The sequence below is a fragment of the Budorcas taxicolor genome, chromosome 23 (assembly GCF_023091745.1).
Source record: "Budorcas taxicolor isolate Tak-1 chromosome 23, Takin1.1, whole genome shotgun sequence".
NCBI classification, from domain to species: domain Eukaryota; kingdom Metazoa; phylum Chordata; class Mammalia; order Artiodactyla; family Bovidae; genus Budorcas; species Budorcas taxicolor.
In genome coordinates, this window is record NC_068932.1 from 46,111,921 (window position 1) to 46,130,954 (window position 19,034).

Consider the following 19,034-nt stretch of genomic DNA (forward strand, 5'->3'; position numbering starts at 1 on the left):
GCAGCCCCTCTCCTGAAGCACGGGGCGTGCCCTCTTTCCTTGTCGGTGACGTTGGGGAATATGTGTAGCTGACGACGCGTGCACACAGGGGCACGCCTTGCCCCTGCTCCCCTGCTCCCCTCCCCCTCCCCATCCAGGGAGTTTCTAGGACAGGCCTGGCTGACTGCTGTCTAATCTGCCACCAATTCAATTATCTAACCTTATTAGTCACATCAACAAGGCTTAAATTGGCTCTGCGTTCATAGCAGATGTGCAAACCGAATGGAGAGAGGGGAAGGCATGAAGGTTTTTCATTTTTACAAAACTTCACTGTTTTGAACATTTGACAGAGCCTCTTTTTTGAGAGGTTGCTGTAGCTTTCAGGATGGGGCTGTTCAGACCCTCCTGTGAACTATGCCCCGTGAGCAGTTGTTTCACACTCTTACAGTTGCGGTGGAGAAGTGACCTGCTACATTCAGAAGACATACCTGCCGTTTCACTCAAGTTTAAGCTGCCTCACACCATCACTGGAATTTCAAAAGCATGTCTTACACATTGGTTTTTTAAAAAAGTTGCCCAGCGCTGTTGCTCCTAGGGTCTCCAGTGGCAGTGGAGGGTATTTCATTAGAATGTTCTGATACATACAATTCTCCAAGAGTCTGCTTCTTCCTTGTCTCCATTTCTGCAAGAAGGAGCATGAATCTTCTTTCAAAATAAGTGTCCCTTTTCTGTGTCCTGGGTGTTGCTTATCCCCAATGTTCATGCACTGGGGGGTCTGGCGTGGAGTTGGGAAAGGATGGCATGGGGGTGGGATAGGGTGGCCTGGAGTTATGGCTTCACATGGCCTCCTGGTAGCCGGGGACCCTATTTCGATGGCTGCAGGCAATTCCTGACCTCAATACTATTGGCTCTGGGCAGGTCCTAACAGGTACACGTGATCTGATCCATCATGGAAGAGCTTGGCCAAGACAGGAGCATGTGAACTAGGAGGCTCACATATGTACCAAGTGGCCTTGCATTCTAGAAACCCTTCCCACCTAGAAAATAGTCTGCTTCATGTCGGCAGGCAGGCTTTCCTGATGGCTCAGGGGTAAGGAATCTGCCCGCAATGCAGGACATGCGGGAGACATGGGTTTGATCCTGGGTCAGGAAGATCCCCTGGAGGAGGGCATGGCAGCCGACTTCCCAGGTGGCGCTAGTGGTAAAGAACCCGCCTGCCAACGCAGGAGACGTGAGAGACACAGGTTCAGTCCCTGGGCTAGGAAGATACCCTGAAGGAGGAAATGGCAGCCCACTCCAGTATTCATGCCTGAAGAATCCCATGGACAGAGGAGCCTGGCAGGCTGCAGTCTGTGGGGTTGCAAAGATGAGCCTTAACTAACCTCTCCCCTATCTCGCTGAGAAAGTGGGAAAGTGAAAGTGTTAGTTGCTCAATTGTGTCCAACTCTTTGGGACCCCATGGACTGTAGCCCACCAGACTCCTCTGTCCATGGGATTCTCCAGGCAAAAATTCAGGAGTGGGTTGCCATTCCTTTCTCCAGGGGACCTTCCCAACCCAGGGACTGAACCCGGGTCTCTCACATTGCAGGCGGATTCTTTACTGTCTGAGCCACCAGACCCTGCCCCCCACATGAGTACATCCTGAGCCTCAGCCTCACGAGATTTTGATTCAGAAGAAAAGCATACCTTTTAAATTCTCCCTTGGCACCTTTTTTTTTTGAAGAATTCCATTCCTTCTATCTTTGGAAAATACAGAACTAACAGCTAAGAATCGTAGCAAATGGCCATGTGGGCTCTCAACCTTTAATAAAAATGAGATGGAAAAGACTCCACAGAAAAATAGTGTTTTCGGTCACAACTATTTTCTGTTCTCTTCCTGAGGGTCAGAAAAATGCTCCAAGACTTTCAGAAATTCCTGTTTAGTTGTAAAAAATTATAACATGAGTAATCTTTGTGTCCTAAATGTTGCAAATTCCTGTTTGAATAATCTCTTCTTGCTGCCCAGGCTGGTTACCTTAAGCAAATAATTGAATAACCCAAGTGGGTGTTGGCAGCTTCTGCCTCTTGGTGGCAAAGCCAATGTAGTTTGCACTGTAATATGAATATGAATATGTTCGGTGGTGATTTTGTATTTCTTCTTCAGTTCATTGGGATTTTGTTGATTGCTTTGTTCTTGCTTTCATTTAAAAAATAATACTTGATTCTGTTGTTTTGGATGCTTAGAAGGGAAATATGGCCCCCAAATTAGGCTTTCATTTCACTGAACCCCAGACTCAAAAGTGGTCCAAGAGGTCATGGACACTGACGCCCTGGACCCTGAGAGTTCTGACGACACTGAATTGTGTTAATATTGTAAAAGCTGTCCAGCAAAGAGATGCCTGAGTGTGTGCATACTAAGTCGCTTTGGTCATATCTGACTCTTTGTGACCCCTGGACTGTAGCCCACCAGGCTTTTCTCTCCATTGGATTCCCCAGGTGAGAATGCTGGCTGGTACTGCTGATAAGTCGCGTCAGTTGTGTCTGACCCTGTGCAACCCCATAGACGGCAGCCCACCAGGCTCCTCTGTCCCTGGGATTCTCCAGGCAAGAATACTGGAGGGGGTTACTATTCCTACTCCAGGGGATCTTCCCGACCCAGGGATCGAACCCACATCTCTTACATCTCCTGCATTGGCAGGCAGGTTCTTTACCACTAGCACCACCTGGGAAGCCCAAAGATCTGCCTGCTGCTGCTGCTGCTAAGTCGCTTCAGTCGTGTCCGACTCTGTGTAACCCCATAGACGACAGCCCACCAGGCTCCCCCGTCCCTGGGATTCTCCAGGCAAGTACACTGGAGTGGGTTGCCATTTCCTTCTCCAATGCAGGAAAGTGAAAAGTTAAAGTGGAGTCGCTCAGTCGTGTCCAACTCTTTGCGACCCCTTGGACTGCAGCCCACCAGGCTCCTCCACCCATGGGATTTTCCAGGCAAGAGTACTGGAGTGGGGTGCCATTGCCTTCTCCGAAATATCTGCCTAGACGCCCACAATCCCCTTTAACCCACAAGACTTAACTGCAGGCTTGCTCCTGGGGTTCACTGTCAATGGAGACAGCCCCGAAGGCAGTCCCTGGTCTGTTCTGTGGAGCAGAGGGGCGCAGCTGCCCCTGTCCGAGGTGTCGCCAGGTGTGGCCACGCCGCAGACAGTCCCCTACCAGGCTGCTGCAGGTCTGAGGCTTGACTATAGATTCCTGGGTATTTCACAGAAGCTTCAAGGTCACTGAGCTGCCTGCTTGTTAAACCTAGAGGGATGTGGGGACTTTATTGACAGGACGTGGGCTATGGAGTGCCAGAGACTAATGAAGTGTGTAATTAAGTTTACAGAGCGGTTAGGCCAGGGGAATGCAATAACCCTCAAAACAGTGGTGTGTCTGAGCACGAGGATTGAAGGCTGAGTGACAGATTTGGGGAGCGTCAGTTACTTTTCAGGTGTCAACCTATAAGCACGGAGCCCCAAGGGTGTGGGAGACCAGGGCGCTCTCTGCTAAGCCTGTGCCTTCCTCCTGGCCGTGTGATCCACAGACAGTTAACTGACTTTCACCCACCCTACCCCAGCCTGCTAGTGATGCTAAAGAGAAGGGTGTGGTTCTGCAATGCTGTTGGCTTAGACAGTTCCATCTGGGGTCACAGAACGAAAGAGAATCTAATTTCTGGAGCTCTCTAATGCCAGGGGATGGTCTGAAACCTTGGTCATACCTCCAGGATTGCTGGGGTCCAGTCCCCGCAGGATCCAGGGGAACCTGAAGGAAAAACGGCGTCGGCGGATGATTTAGAGCGAGATAAGGAGAGAATATTGTAGATAAGAAAATAGAGGAGAGGAAGAGGCTGATATTCCTTGGTTTACATAGAAAGCCGATAAAACTTCGAGACAAGAAGTTCGCCCTGCTCACAGAGGCCACAGGTGCCTTCCCGGTCTCCCGAGGGAGTGAAGACGCAGAACATCTTCCCGTTCAGGGCTTAGAAACCCGGGCAGATAAGTGAACGCAGGGAGCCGCTATGCTCCAAGGGATCAGCCTGAAGAAAAAAGTAAGAGAGAAAAAAAGAGAAAAAAGAAAAACACGGGGTGACCAAGCTTCTTCAAGCGAGGCCCAATAGCTTGATTTTTAAAAGGTACTTTTATACCTTATCTTATACATAGAGGGAAATGAAAGATGCAAAGTCATACAGAGTCAGCCCAAACATTACATCTGTTTTGTCTTTATCGAAACCAGGATTTTTCTGCAAACTTTTCCCATAAACAATATTGTGTACATTATCTTATGGCCTTGGAGGCCTGTGAACATTTTATGACCCTCTTTTGATAAAGGCTTCTCAACCAGAAAACTTATTTTCCCTTGAAATGTTTTTTCTTATATTTCTAATCTGTGTCAGCCTCAAAAAGTATTAAACAAGTTACATTTCTCAAGGAGCAAAGGTGCAGTGAGTTACAAGAAAGAACCAATTAGCTCAAAAGTCTGATGTGGTTAATTTCAAGGCTACACTTATTTTTTTCACTTTCCACCTATGTTAACTAATGCACTCCCAGGTGCACAGTGGATGAGATATGGGAACTTAGCAACAAGCATTGGCCCAATAATGAAATCCTACATTAGCACTACTCTAATAACTTTTAACTCTCTGAAAGGCTCTATGTTTTAGGCTTTCCATGCCTGTCACAGTTGGGAGGCTGTAAATAATCATGCGTAGCTGCAACAGTCTGGATATACCTGCCAAGCAAGCTAGAATGCTAACAGAGGGATTTTGATTGGAAATGATTCCTCTCATGTCCAGGAGACTTATTAGCTATAGCCCTAAGTTAATTTTCTCCAGAGAAATGTGGTCAGGAATAGCCCCCTGTTAATGTCAGAGGAGTTGGTGAAAGTCATGAAATAGTAATACAGACAGATTCTGGTTTTGGTGTAGGTGATCGAGAAAGCATAGGGAGCCCGTTGAGTCCTGAAGCCTTGCTTAACAGTTCTCTTCCACATGACCTTGTCATGGGTGGGATCTCCCGTGGTGGCTCCCGGCACAGGATCTTATGAGATGCTTTGCTCTAAGAAACACAAATTAGGACAAAGTGCAGCCAGCCAGGCAGGCCCAGGAGATATTGTGGGTTTGGTTCCAGACCACCACGATGAAGGGAAATCTCAACAAAGTGAATCGCATGAATTTTCTGGTTTCCTAGTTTGTATAAAAGTTGTGTTTGCACTATACAGCAGTCTCTTAAATGTGGAGTGGCATTATATCTACAAAAGCAATGATCATACCTTAATTAAAAACAATTTATTGCTAAAAAAGTAAAAAAATATTTTATTGCTAAAAATTGCTAACCATCATCTGAGCCTTCTGTGAGCCTTAAAAGCTGGTGGAGGGTTTGGAATATTGCAAGAATTACCAAAATGTGACACAGAGAAGTGAGCAAATGCTGTTCAATCCATGGCACGGAGAGACACGCTCAAGGCACAAATCTTCAGTCAGTGAAAATGCAGTATCTGCGAAGTGCAGTAAAGCAGCATGCAGTGAGAAGCCGCTTGCCTGCACTCAGGTTTTCTTGAAGGGTCGAAGAACATTTTGCTAATGTGCTTCGCTTCCCGCAGTCCTAGAGCTCACCTTCTCTCGGCTATTGACCCATGTGTTGAGTTACCGATTCCAACCTTCCATCCTGGTCCTGCTTCCTGCTTTGCTCTGACGTAACCCCAGATCTCTTCTATAAACGTGTCCCTGGATACCTGGAGAATGCAAGCCTGGTTTTATACATTTATAAATGCAGTATAACAAGAATGGTAAGTCTAACCCCCAACAGCAATGATGCATTCCAAACCAAGGAGAACTGGCTTTTAGATTATCCTGTACTGAGACCTTTCAGTCCATGATCTCTTAAGTTAGAGCCAATAACTCATGGTTCATGTTGGCACTGAGTGGTGAAAGCAATGGTTCTTTCTAAGTTAATTGAGTTGATGTCAATATCATACATTACTCCTCCGAGCATAGCTCCCGTCAGCCTCCCCTGTGTTCAACTTAACAGCAACCTTCTGAAAAGCCTGTGTTTCTATGTGGCCTCTTATGTTTCATATTCTCATAGGGCCACTGGTATCGGGTGCTTAGAGATGCTCTGTTCAATATTTTAAGTTGGACACCCTGTGGATATTTCTGTGGTGATATTAGTGTTTCAGAAAAGAGGGGATAATATAATGATTTTACTTATCACATGAGTGAGCCTCTGTTACCTTCTGAGCAACACAGTAAACCCTTGCTAATTTTATCCCAAGCATAGAGAATCCTGTTTCAAATTACCAGACAGCATGTGTTTACAAATAAGATAATAAACATGATTTTTAGAAAACCAGCCCTGCTCTTTCAGCAAATGTACTTTCTCCAGTTTATTTGGACAGGATCATTTAATCCTGATTATGATAACAGTTCACAGCACAGGAGCGAACTGATGCTAGTATATTCGGTGAAAATTGATGAAGGCCCTGGAATTTGAGGCTAAGCTGCATATCTGTGGAATTGAATCCTCGCTGATAAACGGAACAGGGTCGCCAGGTGTTTGTGCAAATTACAGAGTTTAGACTTGAGGTTAGTGAAATTAGAATCAGCTGTGTTCTTCTGATTTACTTATCATTCATCCACTCTTTTTAGAAAACATTAAATTCATCAGTCAAAATTTGATAAGCAGCCTACTTAGGGAGCTGGCTTCCTTTATTGCCCTTGTTTTGTGACAGCGAGGTTTGTGGAGAAGCAGAGAAAACATGCCATTTCCAGAAAGTAGACTCTAAATTCAGATACCTTCTGATTAACTTAGTGATGAGCAATTTGAAATGCCGATATGTGTTTGCCTGTGTTAGGATGAGGTATGTTTTCCTTCACTCTCTAAGCCTTCTTTGTTGTATGCTCCTTAAACATGTATGGAATTGAATTGTGTGTTTTAATTAAATTTAGACTTATTTTACCTCACGATGGCTTCTTCTGAAGAATCAGCACTCATCACTTAATCGTTGGCATCCCCAACATGGTACCATCATGGAAGATGGGGCTGCCTTGAAATGCCAACTTTGGTCCAGTAGTAAGACACTTCTCTTGTGCTAGTCTCCAGAAAGAACCACCTTTTGCAGAGTTTTTTTTTTGTTTTTTGTTTTTGTTTTTTTTTTCCTGTAAAGAGACGAGTAATAGTGGGTTAGTATCCCAACGTTTGTTATTATATAGTGAAAGTCATTCTCCTGAGACCTCACGTAAACCAAAAAAATGCAACTCATTCTTTCTCCTTCAGTAGAAAGAACCATCTTTTTTTCTCTGTTCCTAAAATCTCTGAACTTCTTAAGCCCAGCAGAATCAAAGAGAGTGTTTACTGGGGGGAAGGAGACAGTGGAGCAGATCAAGAAGAGAATTGCAGGGATTTACTGAAGTCCCAGTTTTTGTGATGTTGCTAAGTCCTTGATGTCAAGCAAGAATCAATACTTCTCTCCAGTCCTGTTTTAAGCCTTTGTTTCATCCATAGCATGATAAGATTGTGACTTCAGGCAGCATGTTCGAGGTCGTGCTTTGAGGCGGCTCCTTGGGTCTCACCAGCCCCCTTGCCTCCTGCTTCACAGGGATATCCCTGCAGGTGTCACTGCACCGGTGGGGCCCCAGGTCCGCAGTGCGGTGGACGGTGTTGGATGGACCAGTTGCAAGCACCGCAATGAGTGTGTTCACCACTTGGCTTGTGTGGCCAAGGTTGTATCTTAGCAACCTACTGGCCCACTCCTTGGGGGCCCTATTAAGTCCTCCTCAGCTCCAATTTAACACCAACTCTATGCAATCATTTATATTTACACAGCATGTTCATCCCATTAGAGCATCCATGCCAGGTGCCATCCTAGGGGTTGGGAATACAGCAGAGACCAATAGAGAAGAAAAGTCTTCTCATGCAGCTTAAATTCTTATGGGATCCCAATAACAGTGGGGGACTAGTTGCCTGGAGAAGCAATGTCTGAGTGTATATATTTTCAGGGGATTCCACTAGAGATGATCGTACTAAGTGGAGTAAGTCAGAGAGAGAGAGAGGTAAATATCATAAGACATCACTGATATGTGGAAGCTAAAATATGACACGAATGAGCTTACCTACAAAACAGAAACAGGCTCACAAACCAAGAGAACAGGCTTGTGGTTGCCAAGCGGGAGGGGGATGGGGAGAGATGGATGGGAGTCTGGGGTTAGCAGATGCCAACTGGTATATGTAGAATGGATACACAACAAGCATGGGGGACTGTGTTCCGTCTTCTCTAATAAACCATAGCGGAAGAGGTGAAAAAGAAGATATACTTGTATAGCTGAGTCCCCTTGCACAGCAGAAATCCACACAGCATTGAAAATCAGCTCTACTTCAACACAGTTTTGTAAAAGGAGGGTCCCAGAGAGCCTCACACGCATGCCCTGTCTGCTTGCTTTGTGAGCCCTGAATCCAGCCCTTGTTTCCTTCGGGTTCAGTGTGGGTGCTACATCTCTCAGGATCGAAAGCTCTCGCAGCCTCTCATTCCTACCTGTCCCACATCCATGAGTAACCGCAGGGACCCTCACCTGGCCGGAATCCCCACACGCAGGTGGCTCTGAATTGTGGCAGGGGTGGGGACAGAGCCACAAGGATTGAGCGGGGGGAGCACATCCATCATTAGTACAGGAGTTATTTCCAGCCTGATCAGCCACAGAGTCCGTGACCTCTGTGAAAACATTTTGGAGATTTCCCTCCTCCCCAGAATTTGTCCTGAAAACAAGACACAGACAAACCATCCATCCTAAGGGTCCTTTCCCACCATAATATGCTGGAAGTCCAATCAGAAGCTTTGAGGGATTCAAAGCGAGGCCTGGGAGGGGCCTTTTTCAGCTGTCTGCTGGTCTGACTTAAAGGCATCGCGTCATCCAGGATGAGCTGTGTCACTGGGATCCATCCAGGCGTGGCAGGGAAGTGGCCCTTTGCCTGCTTTCAGATTGCAGAGAACTCTGCTGCCAACCGACACCACGTCTGTTCTTTTCCAGGAACCGAGGAGCTATTTTAGTTGTTACTTGTTCATAGAGATGAAGTTTGGGACTGTTTTCTATGTTGCTCCTTGATTTTTTTTTCCCCTTACGATTTCCTTGTCTTTCTCTTTCTGGCGCTTGCTCCTGGGATCAGAAGATGCACTGAAGCTTCATCAACCAGGGAGGGAAATGAAAGATTTCCCCTGTGACAGGGGTTCAGCAGAAACCCCCAGGCATTCAAGAAGGGCACCTCTTAGACAGAATCAAGCTTCAAAGGTGCAGGGCCACTCTCCAACAACGATCTGTCGGCGATTTATGTATTATTGACACTCAAGTCATGAAATGAAATAGCCACTGTGCTGATTATTTACGCTTCCTCTGTTTAATTATAGTTTGAAAATGAGATCATCACCAAGCTGGATCATGAAGTGGAAGGAGGCAGAGGCGATGAGCAGTACAAAGTGTTATTTGATAAAATGTAAGTGTTGATTAACAGTGGGATTTATGTCAGAATGGAGAGAGAGAGAGACTGTAATTAGACGACAGTGAACTTTGTAGCCCAGAAATAATTAAAAAGTGTTAATGATGGAAAATATTTTAAACTGAACCTCAGTCCGGTTTCTTTTTCTGAGTGTGATTAGCAAGGTGTGTGTAACTATTTTTCAGCCTCCTGGAGCACTGCAGGAAACACAAATACCTTGCCAAAACGGGAGAGACTTTCGTAAAGCTTGTCGTGCGCCTAATGGAGAGACTTCTGGACTACAGAACCATCATGCACGATGAGAACAAAGAAAACCGCATGAGCTGCACGGTCAACGTGCTGGTGAGTGAGCTTGCATATCCCATCTGTCCAGGAAGCTGGGAGATGAACCAAGAATTTCAGAGCTTCGGGACAGCTGGCCACAGAGCTTTGCAGGGCAGTGTGTGGCTTCCTTCGCTCGTTTTCTCGTCTGTTGCAGGGAAGGAGGAAGGGAGGACCATTTGCAGATCTGCTCTTTAAGCATGTCTGCACAATAGGCATGTCTGTGCAACCATCTTTGCTCTGGATGTCTGCACAGTTGTTCCCTCGTTCAGAAGATAAGAAGGTCTGTCTCATCTTGTAACCAGGGAGCGCCCTCACTGATTCCAGGTCCTAAGTGAGGAGTTGGGTGTGCTTTGTTTCGAACACTTACTGATGGCTGCACTGGGTCTTTGCTGCTGTGCATGGGCTGGGCGTGGGCTTGCTTAGTTCCAGCGTGAGGGCCTCTATTATTGCGGAGCATGGGCCCCAGGGTGGGAGGTCTTCAGTTGTTATGGCCCGAGGGTTTAGTTGCCCCAGCGGCATGTGGGATCTTAGTTCCCAGACAAGGCATCCAACCTGTGTCCCCTGCATGGCAAGGTGGATTCTGAACCCCTGGACCACCAGGGAAGTCCCTCTAAGTGTGTTCGTTACTAGGAGCCTTGTAAACTCTGATGGGGGGGAATGGTGGCCTCCAGGAGAGATGTCCACGTCCTGATCCTCAGAAATGTGAACGTGACCCTATTTGGAAAAAAAGGCTTCTAGCAGTTGTGGCTCAAGATCTTGAGATGAGACCAGCTGGGGTTACCCAGGTGGGGGTAAGTCCAGTGACAGGTATTCTTTAAGAGAGAGCAAAGGAGATGACAGGGACCCCAAGGAGAAGACCAGGTGAAGCGGGAGCAGAGATGCCAAGGACGCTGCCACAGCCAAGGAGCTCCTGGAGCCACCACGGCTGAAAGGGGCAGGAAGGATGCGTCTCTTGGAGGCCACATGGCCCTGCTGACACGTGGATTTCACACTTGAGCCGCCAAAACAGTGAGAGAACGCAGAGCTGTTGTGTCAAGCCACCAAGATAGTGGCGATTTGTGGCACAGCCACAAGAAACCCGTGCGTGGCCACATAAAGCCTCGGGTGAACTCAGCCACCCCCATCCATTGGCCTCTGGCACAGCTGCAGTCGCTGGACTTGGCCGGCTTCTGAGGACACCCCGTTCCTGACACAGTCATGGTGCATCAGGCAAGGCTACAGGGTGAGGAGCTTTTAGGAAGCTTTACATCAAACTCAGCTGCTGGGAGTGGTTGACAAACCTCATGGCCCTATGGAGCCGTGTGACCCCATGTCTGGCTCCAGAGTTCTCTGCTTCTCTCTGCATCTTCCTTCTTTGTTTCCCCCTTGAGGAGCCAGACAAACAGACTGCTGGCCCTGGTAGCCTTTTCATCAATTTCCCCTGCCTGTCCCGACACAGGAAGGCCAGGAAACACTGCTCCTGGTTTCTTCTCTTTACTTCCCTGGATTGTTTTCATCACCGCCTGATCGTTGGACAGAGGGTAGAAGCCCTGCCCTGACTTTCCCCATTTGTATGGACTTGTGGGCCCTTTGAGCTCATGGGAGTGGACTTTTGTGCCAGGAGGAGCAGGACACATCATTCATTCTTGAAAATCACCAGAGGGGTTTGGACTAAAAGTTAAGCAAAAGGGAATACTTTTTATCTTCCTTCTACTTGAGTATCAACATTGAATCTGAGCTTTGCTGCTCAGATTTGAATCTGGCCGCTGAAAGCTTGTGCAGTCTCAGCCCTCCATTCTGGGGCAGGCCAATCTGTTTTGGCCTGTGATACACATTTCGAGAGCAAGTTTTCTTTCCCTTGAAAATCTAAATGCAGGCGATTTAAGGTTTCTGGTCCAGTATGTAAGGGAGCTTGGAAGTGGTTACCCCCATCCTCACTACAAGAAGAAAAGCTGGCAGACTGAAAATCAACAACTCTTCTTAGAGTCGTCGTCTCAGATCCACTGGGAAAATGCCTGCTCCCCAAATGGGAGAGACAGGAGGATACAGAGAATCACACTTCCCTGGAGCAGAAACTACCACTGGAACCACTACCTGACTCCTTTTAACTAGCACTTTCAACAGAAAATTACAAGGTGTCTCAGAGGCAAAAGACACAGTTCGAAGAATCAGAACATCAGATCTGGACTTGGACGTAAAATTTTAGAATGATACTAATGGGCATTAGTATGTCATGATTAACATGTTAAGGGCACTAATAGAAAGAATAGACGTTATGGAAGACCAGTATGTCAGGATGGCCGAGTGGACAGAGGACGAGATGGTTGGATGGCATCACCGACTCAATGGACATGAGTTTGAATAAACTCCGGGAGGTGGTGAAGGACAGGGAAGTCTGGCGGGCTGCAGTCCATGGGGTCACCAAGAGTAGGACATGACTGAGCACCTGAACAACAGCAACGGGGGAAGAATAGGTAATATAAGCAGAAAGATGGGAGCTCTCAGAAAGAATCAAAGAGAAAAATGCTAGAAATTCCAGAACACTTGCAGCATGAAGAATGCCTTTGGTCTCATCAATAGACTGGACATGGTCGAGGTAAGATCAGTGAGCTTGAAACATCTAACTGCATTTGCATGTGCAAGGGTCTTGGACCACTGTCGGAAGTACGGGCTTCCATCCTTGAGATCTGGCCCACTGGCTGTTTGCCTCTCCACCCATCTGTAGCCTGACTGTGCGCTGGGGTGGCAGTGAGCTCTCCCCCAATTAAGGCCTCAATCATTTGCTCAGAAATGAACCCAGCTCTTATCTTCCTGCCTTCTTTCCTCTGTCCAAACGAATTTACTTTGATGATGCCCATGTGGTTAACACAAAATAGAAATCAGTATTTTTCTGCAGGAGAGAAACAGACAACTTTTCAAAATCATTCCCTACCACGGACATCCTTTTCTAGTACTCCCTCTGATCTTTGAGGGGATCCGAGAGGCCCTTTTGTGTCCTGAAGGAAGAATTATTATTATGTTGATGAGGTTTCCAGCCTTGATGATTCACTACTATTAATCTTTGTTTCAAGCACAATCTTTTTGAGTGCACCAGGATGCAAAACCTAGTGGAGATGCGGTGATGAGCTCTGAACGGGGCCTTTTACCAGAATCAGAATCAGGGTCAGAACAGTAAGGATTTGTGAGGACACCTGAGCTCAGAGTTCCTGATGTTGTATCCTGTGTTCTTCTCTCATTCTGAGACTATCTGATATTGTTCACTTCCTTCAGCTTGAAACATCCTTGAATCATCCCATGAAGAGTCAAGTGTTCTGTTCTTAACCATTTCCTGGGGAGGATGAGATGGATTCCAACCTATCACGATTCTTTCATTTAAAATATATAATAGATCTCTGCATTTCAGAGAAACATAACTAGATTTTTACAGGTAGACACTCTGTCTCCTAATATTCACTGCTAAGATTACATTTAATCTTATAAATATATTTTTAACCTCCTGGTCCATTTTTACCTTTATCTTGGTACTTTTCTTATGAAACAAATAGAGTTTCATAGAAGCAAATATGTCTTTCTCCGTTCAGTTCAGTTCAGTCACTCAGGCATGTCCTATTTTTTGTGACCCCAAGGACTGCAGCACACCAGGCTTCCCTGTCCATCACCAACTCCTGGAGCTTGCTGAAACTCATGTCCATTGAGTCAGTAATGCCATCCAGCCATCTCATCCTCTGTCGTCCCCTGCTCCTCCCACTTTCAATCTTTCCCAGCATCAGGGTCTTTTCCAGTGAGTCAATTCTTCACATCATGTGGCCAGAGTATTAGAGCTTCAACTTCAGCATCAGTCCTTCCAATTACTATTCAGGACTGATTTCCTTTAGAATTAAATGGTTTGATCTCCTTGCAGTACAAGGGACTCTCAAGAGTCTTTCTATCTTTAGATGAATATGGAGGTGTTTATATATATGTTTATATATATGTATATGTTTAGAAAAATATAAAATGTACTCAACTGATTACTAAGCAAAAATTCCCGTGAAATCCTAAGGTTAAAAACCAAAGAACATAAAATATATTCATCAATAAAGAAATGTAAGCCCATTGCCAAATTTCCATTAGAACCAGTGGTATTGTCCTTTTTTTATGGAGTTGATGGAACATTCTAAGTTGTGTGGGCTTATTAACATCCTTTTCTTTCTATCACTTAAAAAGATAAAATAAAAATAAGAGACAGAGGCTGTTATTCTGGCCAGTAGCCTAAGTCCTTTATTTTTTTCAGTTAAACTTTTTATTTTGTGTTGGAGTATAACTGATTAACAACGTTGTGATAGTTTCAGGTGGATAGCAAAGGGACTCAGCCACACACACACATGTATCCATTCTCCCCCAAACTCCCCTCCCATCCAGGCTGCCTCATGACATTGGGCAGAGTCCCCGTGCTATACAGTAGGTCCTTGTTGGTTATCTCTTTTAAATATAGTAATGGGTACATGTTTATCCCAAACTCCCTACTATCCATTCCCCTTCCCCTCCCCACTGGCACCCGTAGGTTCATTCTCTAAGTCTGAGTCTGTTTCTTGGGGCTTCCCAGGTGGTGCTAGTGGTAAAGAATCCACCTATCAATGCAGGAGATGCAAGAAATATAGGTTCGATCTCTGGGTCGGGAAGATTCCCTGAAGAAGGAAGTGGCAACTCACTCCAGCGTTCTTGCCTGGAAAAAAATCCATGGACAGAAGAACCTGGTGGGCTATAGTCCACGGGATCGAGAAGAGTTGGACACGGCTGACTGAGCACAATATAAATGGACAGACTTCTGCAAGCAAGTCTGTATTGATAGTGGATCACAGTTCCCACTGGACAAAATGTGTATTTGTAATGACGTAGAATTTCATCGTCACGTTATAGTCACGCAATTTTCAGTTACTGGTAGATGATTTTCTTGTATGTCCCCTGGCTCATCTACGCAATTATATCTGCACCAGAGAGTAGTAGGATCATTCTTAATTTACAAACATAAGTCAGGTACTTTCTGGCCCCTTTATAAGGTTAATTAAGGTGTTTCCAACTAGAAATCTGAAAATCTTATCAATAGGATGTCTTAGTTATGAAGGAGTACAAAACTGAAATGCAGTGAGATACATGTGCTCTGAAAGATTAATGCATAGCGCTAGATTGGAGCTGGGGGCCTGGTCCCAGTGGAGTTGCTTGGAGAAACACAGCTGGCAGCGCTGGGGTAGAGAGAGGACCATGGGGGTGGGGGTGGGGGCCCAGAAGTGGGGCCCCTGCTGAGCAGTGTGAACTTTTATACATGGAACTCAAAAGTTTTATATAGAAATTGGAATTTGAGATGAACATCCGTCAGGTCTAGGGAGGTTTTGAAGTCCTAGGCAGGGAACAGAACTCAGCGCAGGCAGGAAATAAAGACATTTCCATATCTCAGAGAGGAATGAAAGTCGCATGATATCCCTGTTGTGAAATTGTAGAGGAGAATGATCAAAAGCTTTGGAAAGGATTAAAAATAGGAGGGCAAAAGAGAGTGGTGTGAAATCGTAGCTTGTAAACACTGGCGAGTCAGAGCTGGAAGTGAACAGCTCATCCTTGGCCTTTGATGTAGCTTGCCTTTGTTACGTGGCTCCAAGTTGTCAGCCAAAAATATCCTCATTACCCAGAACCAGGGGACACTCACAGCTGAGAGGCTGCAAAACGTGGAAGTTTTGGTGCGTCTATCTAAATGTGCCCCCTCTTACTCTCTGCATGTATTTAGCATTTCTTTTCAGACAGATCGATTGTGGAAGCCATGTCTTTTTTTGGCTAATGAAATAAAACAGGCTATTTCATCTTCCTGGATAATTGCATGCGTTTATGATAGTGACATTCGCTAGTTATCTCAGGCCCCCATTCGAGAGTGCTCACTTTGTTTGCAGGCGCCGAGTTTCACACTGAAAGTGGCAGTGGTGTTTCCATACCTTAGACCTTGTTAGGTGACTGTTCTGTACCTTTCTGGTGCCTTATGTACAATAAACATTTTGAAATAAAGAAATATAACTGTAATAGCCGTGTTTATGCTCATCTGAAAATAGTCTACAATATGTAGAATTAGGGCTTTCCTGGTGGCTCAGTGGGTAAAGAATCCGCCTCCAATGCAGGAATCTCAGGGGATGCAGGTCCAGTCCCTGGGTGGGGTCGATCCCCTGGAGGAGCACATGATGACCCACTCCAGCATTCTTGCCTGGAAAATACCCTGGACAGAGGAGCCTGGCGGGCTACCATCCATACGGTGGCAAAGAGTTGGACGTGACCGAGCACACGTAGAATTAGCCCATTGTTGATCGGCTAACCAGCCTTCCTGTCCATCAGTGCTGTACACAAGGTGTTTTATTAAGCAGTGACTGGTTTTCTTACTGTGTTTTGGGAGGTCTGTCTAGAACAGCACTTTCCAATAGAAATTTCCTGATGATGGAGATGCGCTTATGTCCACTCACTATGCTACACAGTGGCCCTGGCTCCATATGGCTACTGAGCCCTCAGAGTGTGTGGCAAGTGCAATTGAGGAAGTGAATTTGTAACTCCATTCAACTTTAAGTAAGTTGACTTTCTCTTTGAGTACATATGATCTGTGGCTATTGTGTCCAGTCAAGTCACCACACTATGTTGCCTTCTTACGGCTCTTGGTGTCTGAGGCCAGACCCAGCGTGCTTTAAATCCTGTTGATGATGCTTATTCCCACATGAATTTTCTCCCACTTCTAATGAAATTACGTGGTTAAGAATGGTTAAGAGTTCACGTCTTTGGGTGATGCTTTGTTGTAACTGAAAGCAGGTAACTTTCGAATGGCAGAAGTAGATTTAAGCCATCATGGCTTTTTTATCTTTTAATTTTTAAAGATGTTTTGCCAGGCATTTTTTTTCTTTTTATTTTATTAAAATATAGTTGATGTGCAGTGTTGTGTTAGCTTCAGATGTACAGCATAGATTCTTTCCCATTATAAGTTGTTATAAGATTTTGAGTACAGGTCCCTATGCTATACAATAGGCCTCATTGGTTATCTATTTAGATGTGGTGTAGATACACAATGGGCTATTACTCAGCCATAAAAAATGAAAATTTGCAACCACATGGATGGACCTAGAGATTATACTAAACTAAATAAATCAGATTGAGAAAGATAAATATCATATGATACCATTTATATGTGGAATCAGGGGAAAAAATGATAGAAATGAACTTATTTCCAAAACAGAAATAGATTCACAGACATAGAAAACAAACTTAAGGTTACCAAAGGGGAAACACAGTGGGAGAAGGATAAATGGGGATTTGAAATTAGCATATACATGCTACAGTATTTGAAGTACAGAAAACTTATTCATTAGAATTTCTTTCCCCCACCCCCCAAAAAATGGAGAGCAATGTAAGTGGTTTCTGCATTTTATATGGATTTATGGTTCAGATCCAAAGAGTTGGGTCTGTTTGTCTTTAACACAAGTTGAAGAATTTTTAATGTGCATGTGATACCTTTTATAGAACTGGTTTCTTAAGATAGTGTTGTGGTTTGATTTCTTTCAGAATTTCTACAAAGAGATTGAAAGGGAAGAAATGTATATACGGTACGTGAGCATCAGGCTTCTCTACACCCTTGACCTGTTGATGATAATTGCTGTCTGTCAAATCCATGCTAAAAGTATTTTATAACCATAGGAGTTTATCTTGTAGAAAATCGTGAAGGCTGGAGTTTGAATTTGGTGGAGATCCTGGAAGTATTGTCAAGCCTAGGGCAGTGTGTCCAGGCTGATGTGGAGATTTGGGGGTGAAGGGGGTCATACTTAGTCAGCTCAGAAGCAAATTATTGCAAAGGGTTTTTGTTCCTCTTGACTGACCCTTATAGCAAAAGGCACCACTACAGATTTTAGCATTTCACAGAAAGTTGTATGATCAAATGAGAATCTAGTTTTAACTTCCATCAGAAATAGGACAATATTATACATTTTCAGTCTATTCTAACCTGGATACCAAATTCTCAATTTTGTATTTTCTGCTGGATTTTTCTGCTTCACTTGCCTTTTTCTCTAGGATGTTGGGCTATGATTGATACCCTCTCCATATTGGTCTCTTTTAGTGGCCGTGTCAAATTTTAGCAAGAGTACCCCTTGGAAGACCAGAATAATTACATGATCCACACAGCATTAGTGTTTAATGATGGATTAGTTACATTCAACATGGTTTTCTTTCTCTCTTTTCTTTTTAAATCTCTATTTATTTGTATAAAGAGTAAACAAAGGCATGATTTTCTAACTTTTGGTGTCTGAGACTTTTTAACTTTCTCCGTTAAAATCAATACATGTGAACATAATAAACTTTGGGGAAAACAATCAGTTTCTTTTATCCAAATGTAGGTTACTTTGTATTAAAAAGCCTCCTTTTTTTTATAGCAGAAGAATTCTTTTAATCACATTCACTGTGATCACTGGAGCTCTTTATTCTTATGGATCTGTATTTTTATGGATTTTGTGTGTGTATTCGGACTCAATAGACATGTGAGAAATCGCAATGAAACATTGTGTCAGCTCATTTCACATGTATGGAGAAAAGTCTGGAAAAGATGAGAAAGCATGAGAAAGCTTGAAGCACAATTGCGCCTTCTTGGGCCATCTTCAGTTTTGTCCTGAAAAGAGAATACTTAAATTTTAAAAAATATATCTGTTGTTTATTACTCTGGTTGATTTTTCTTAATGCTTTGTGTACCAGAAGCTTCCAAGGCATTATGTATTGTGAACTTTGTAAAAAGAAAGCGTAGCGATGATTTACTGTTGAAGTAGAATTTTGCTGTTGCAGTTCTCAACACAAATTATTTTGTGACGCTTTCAGAATATCCCTGTGTTTTATCATCTCAGGTATTTGTACAAGCTCTGTGACCTGCACAAGGAATGTGATAACTACACTGAAGCCGCCTATACCTTACTCCTCCATGCAAAGCTTCTGAAGGTAGTAAAATTTACATATACTTTTATGATCCTGTTCTTATAAATTATAAGATCGTTTAATATTTGATTTTTCCCATGACAAATTTTTAGTAAACCTGTAACTTAAGAGTTTATGGATATTGACTCAATGTAGTGACATTAACAAAGAGAGTTAGAAAGTACTTTGATTATAGATTTGACTCCACTGAATGCAAATTTGACAAGATGTCAGAATGAGTTATCACCGAGCATCTTAAATACCGATCATTAGTCTGTCAGCTTGCAGTGAGTTAGGGACTCTCTT

The 19,034-nt window shown here is 44.3% G+C and overlaps 1 protein-coding gene across 5 annotated transcripts in view; it reads left to right on the forward strand.

Moving 5' to 3' along the window:
* The window catches only part of DOCK1 (dedicator of cytokinesis 1), a 563,137-nt gene that overhangs the window by 476,759 nt on the left and 67,344 nt on the right, over positions 1-19,034 (forward strand). For all 5 annotated transcript variants that reach the window (XM_052661098.1, XM_052661102.1, XM_052661099.1 and 2 more), the window contains exons 34-37: positions 9,385-9,470; positions 9,659-9,815; positions 17,337-17,377; positions 18,662-18,752. In XM_052661098.1, coding sequence (XP_052517058.1) covers positions 9,385-9,470; positions 9,659-9,815; positions 17,337-17,377; positions 18,662-18,752 — 375 coding nt within the window. The remainder of the gene's footprint in view (positions 1-9,384; positions 9,471-9,658; positions 9,816-17,336; positions 17,378-18,661; positions 18,753-19,034) is intronic.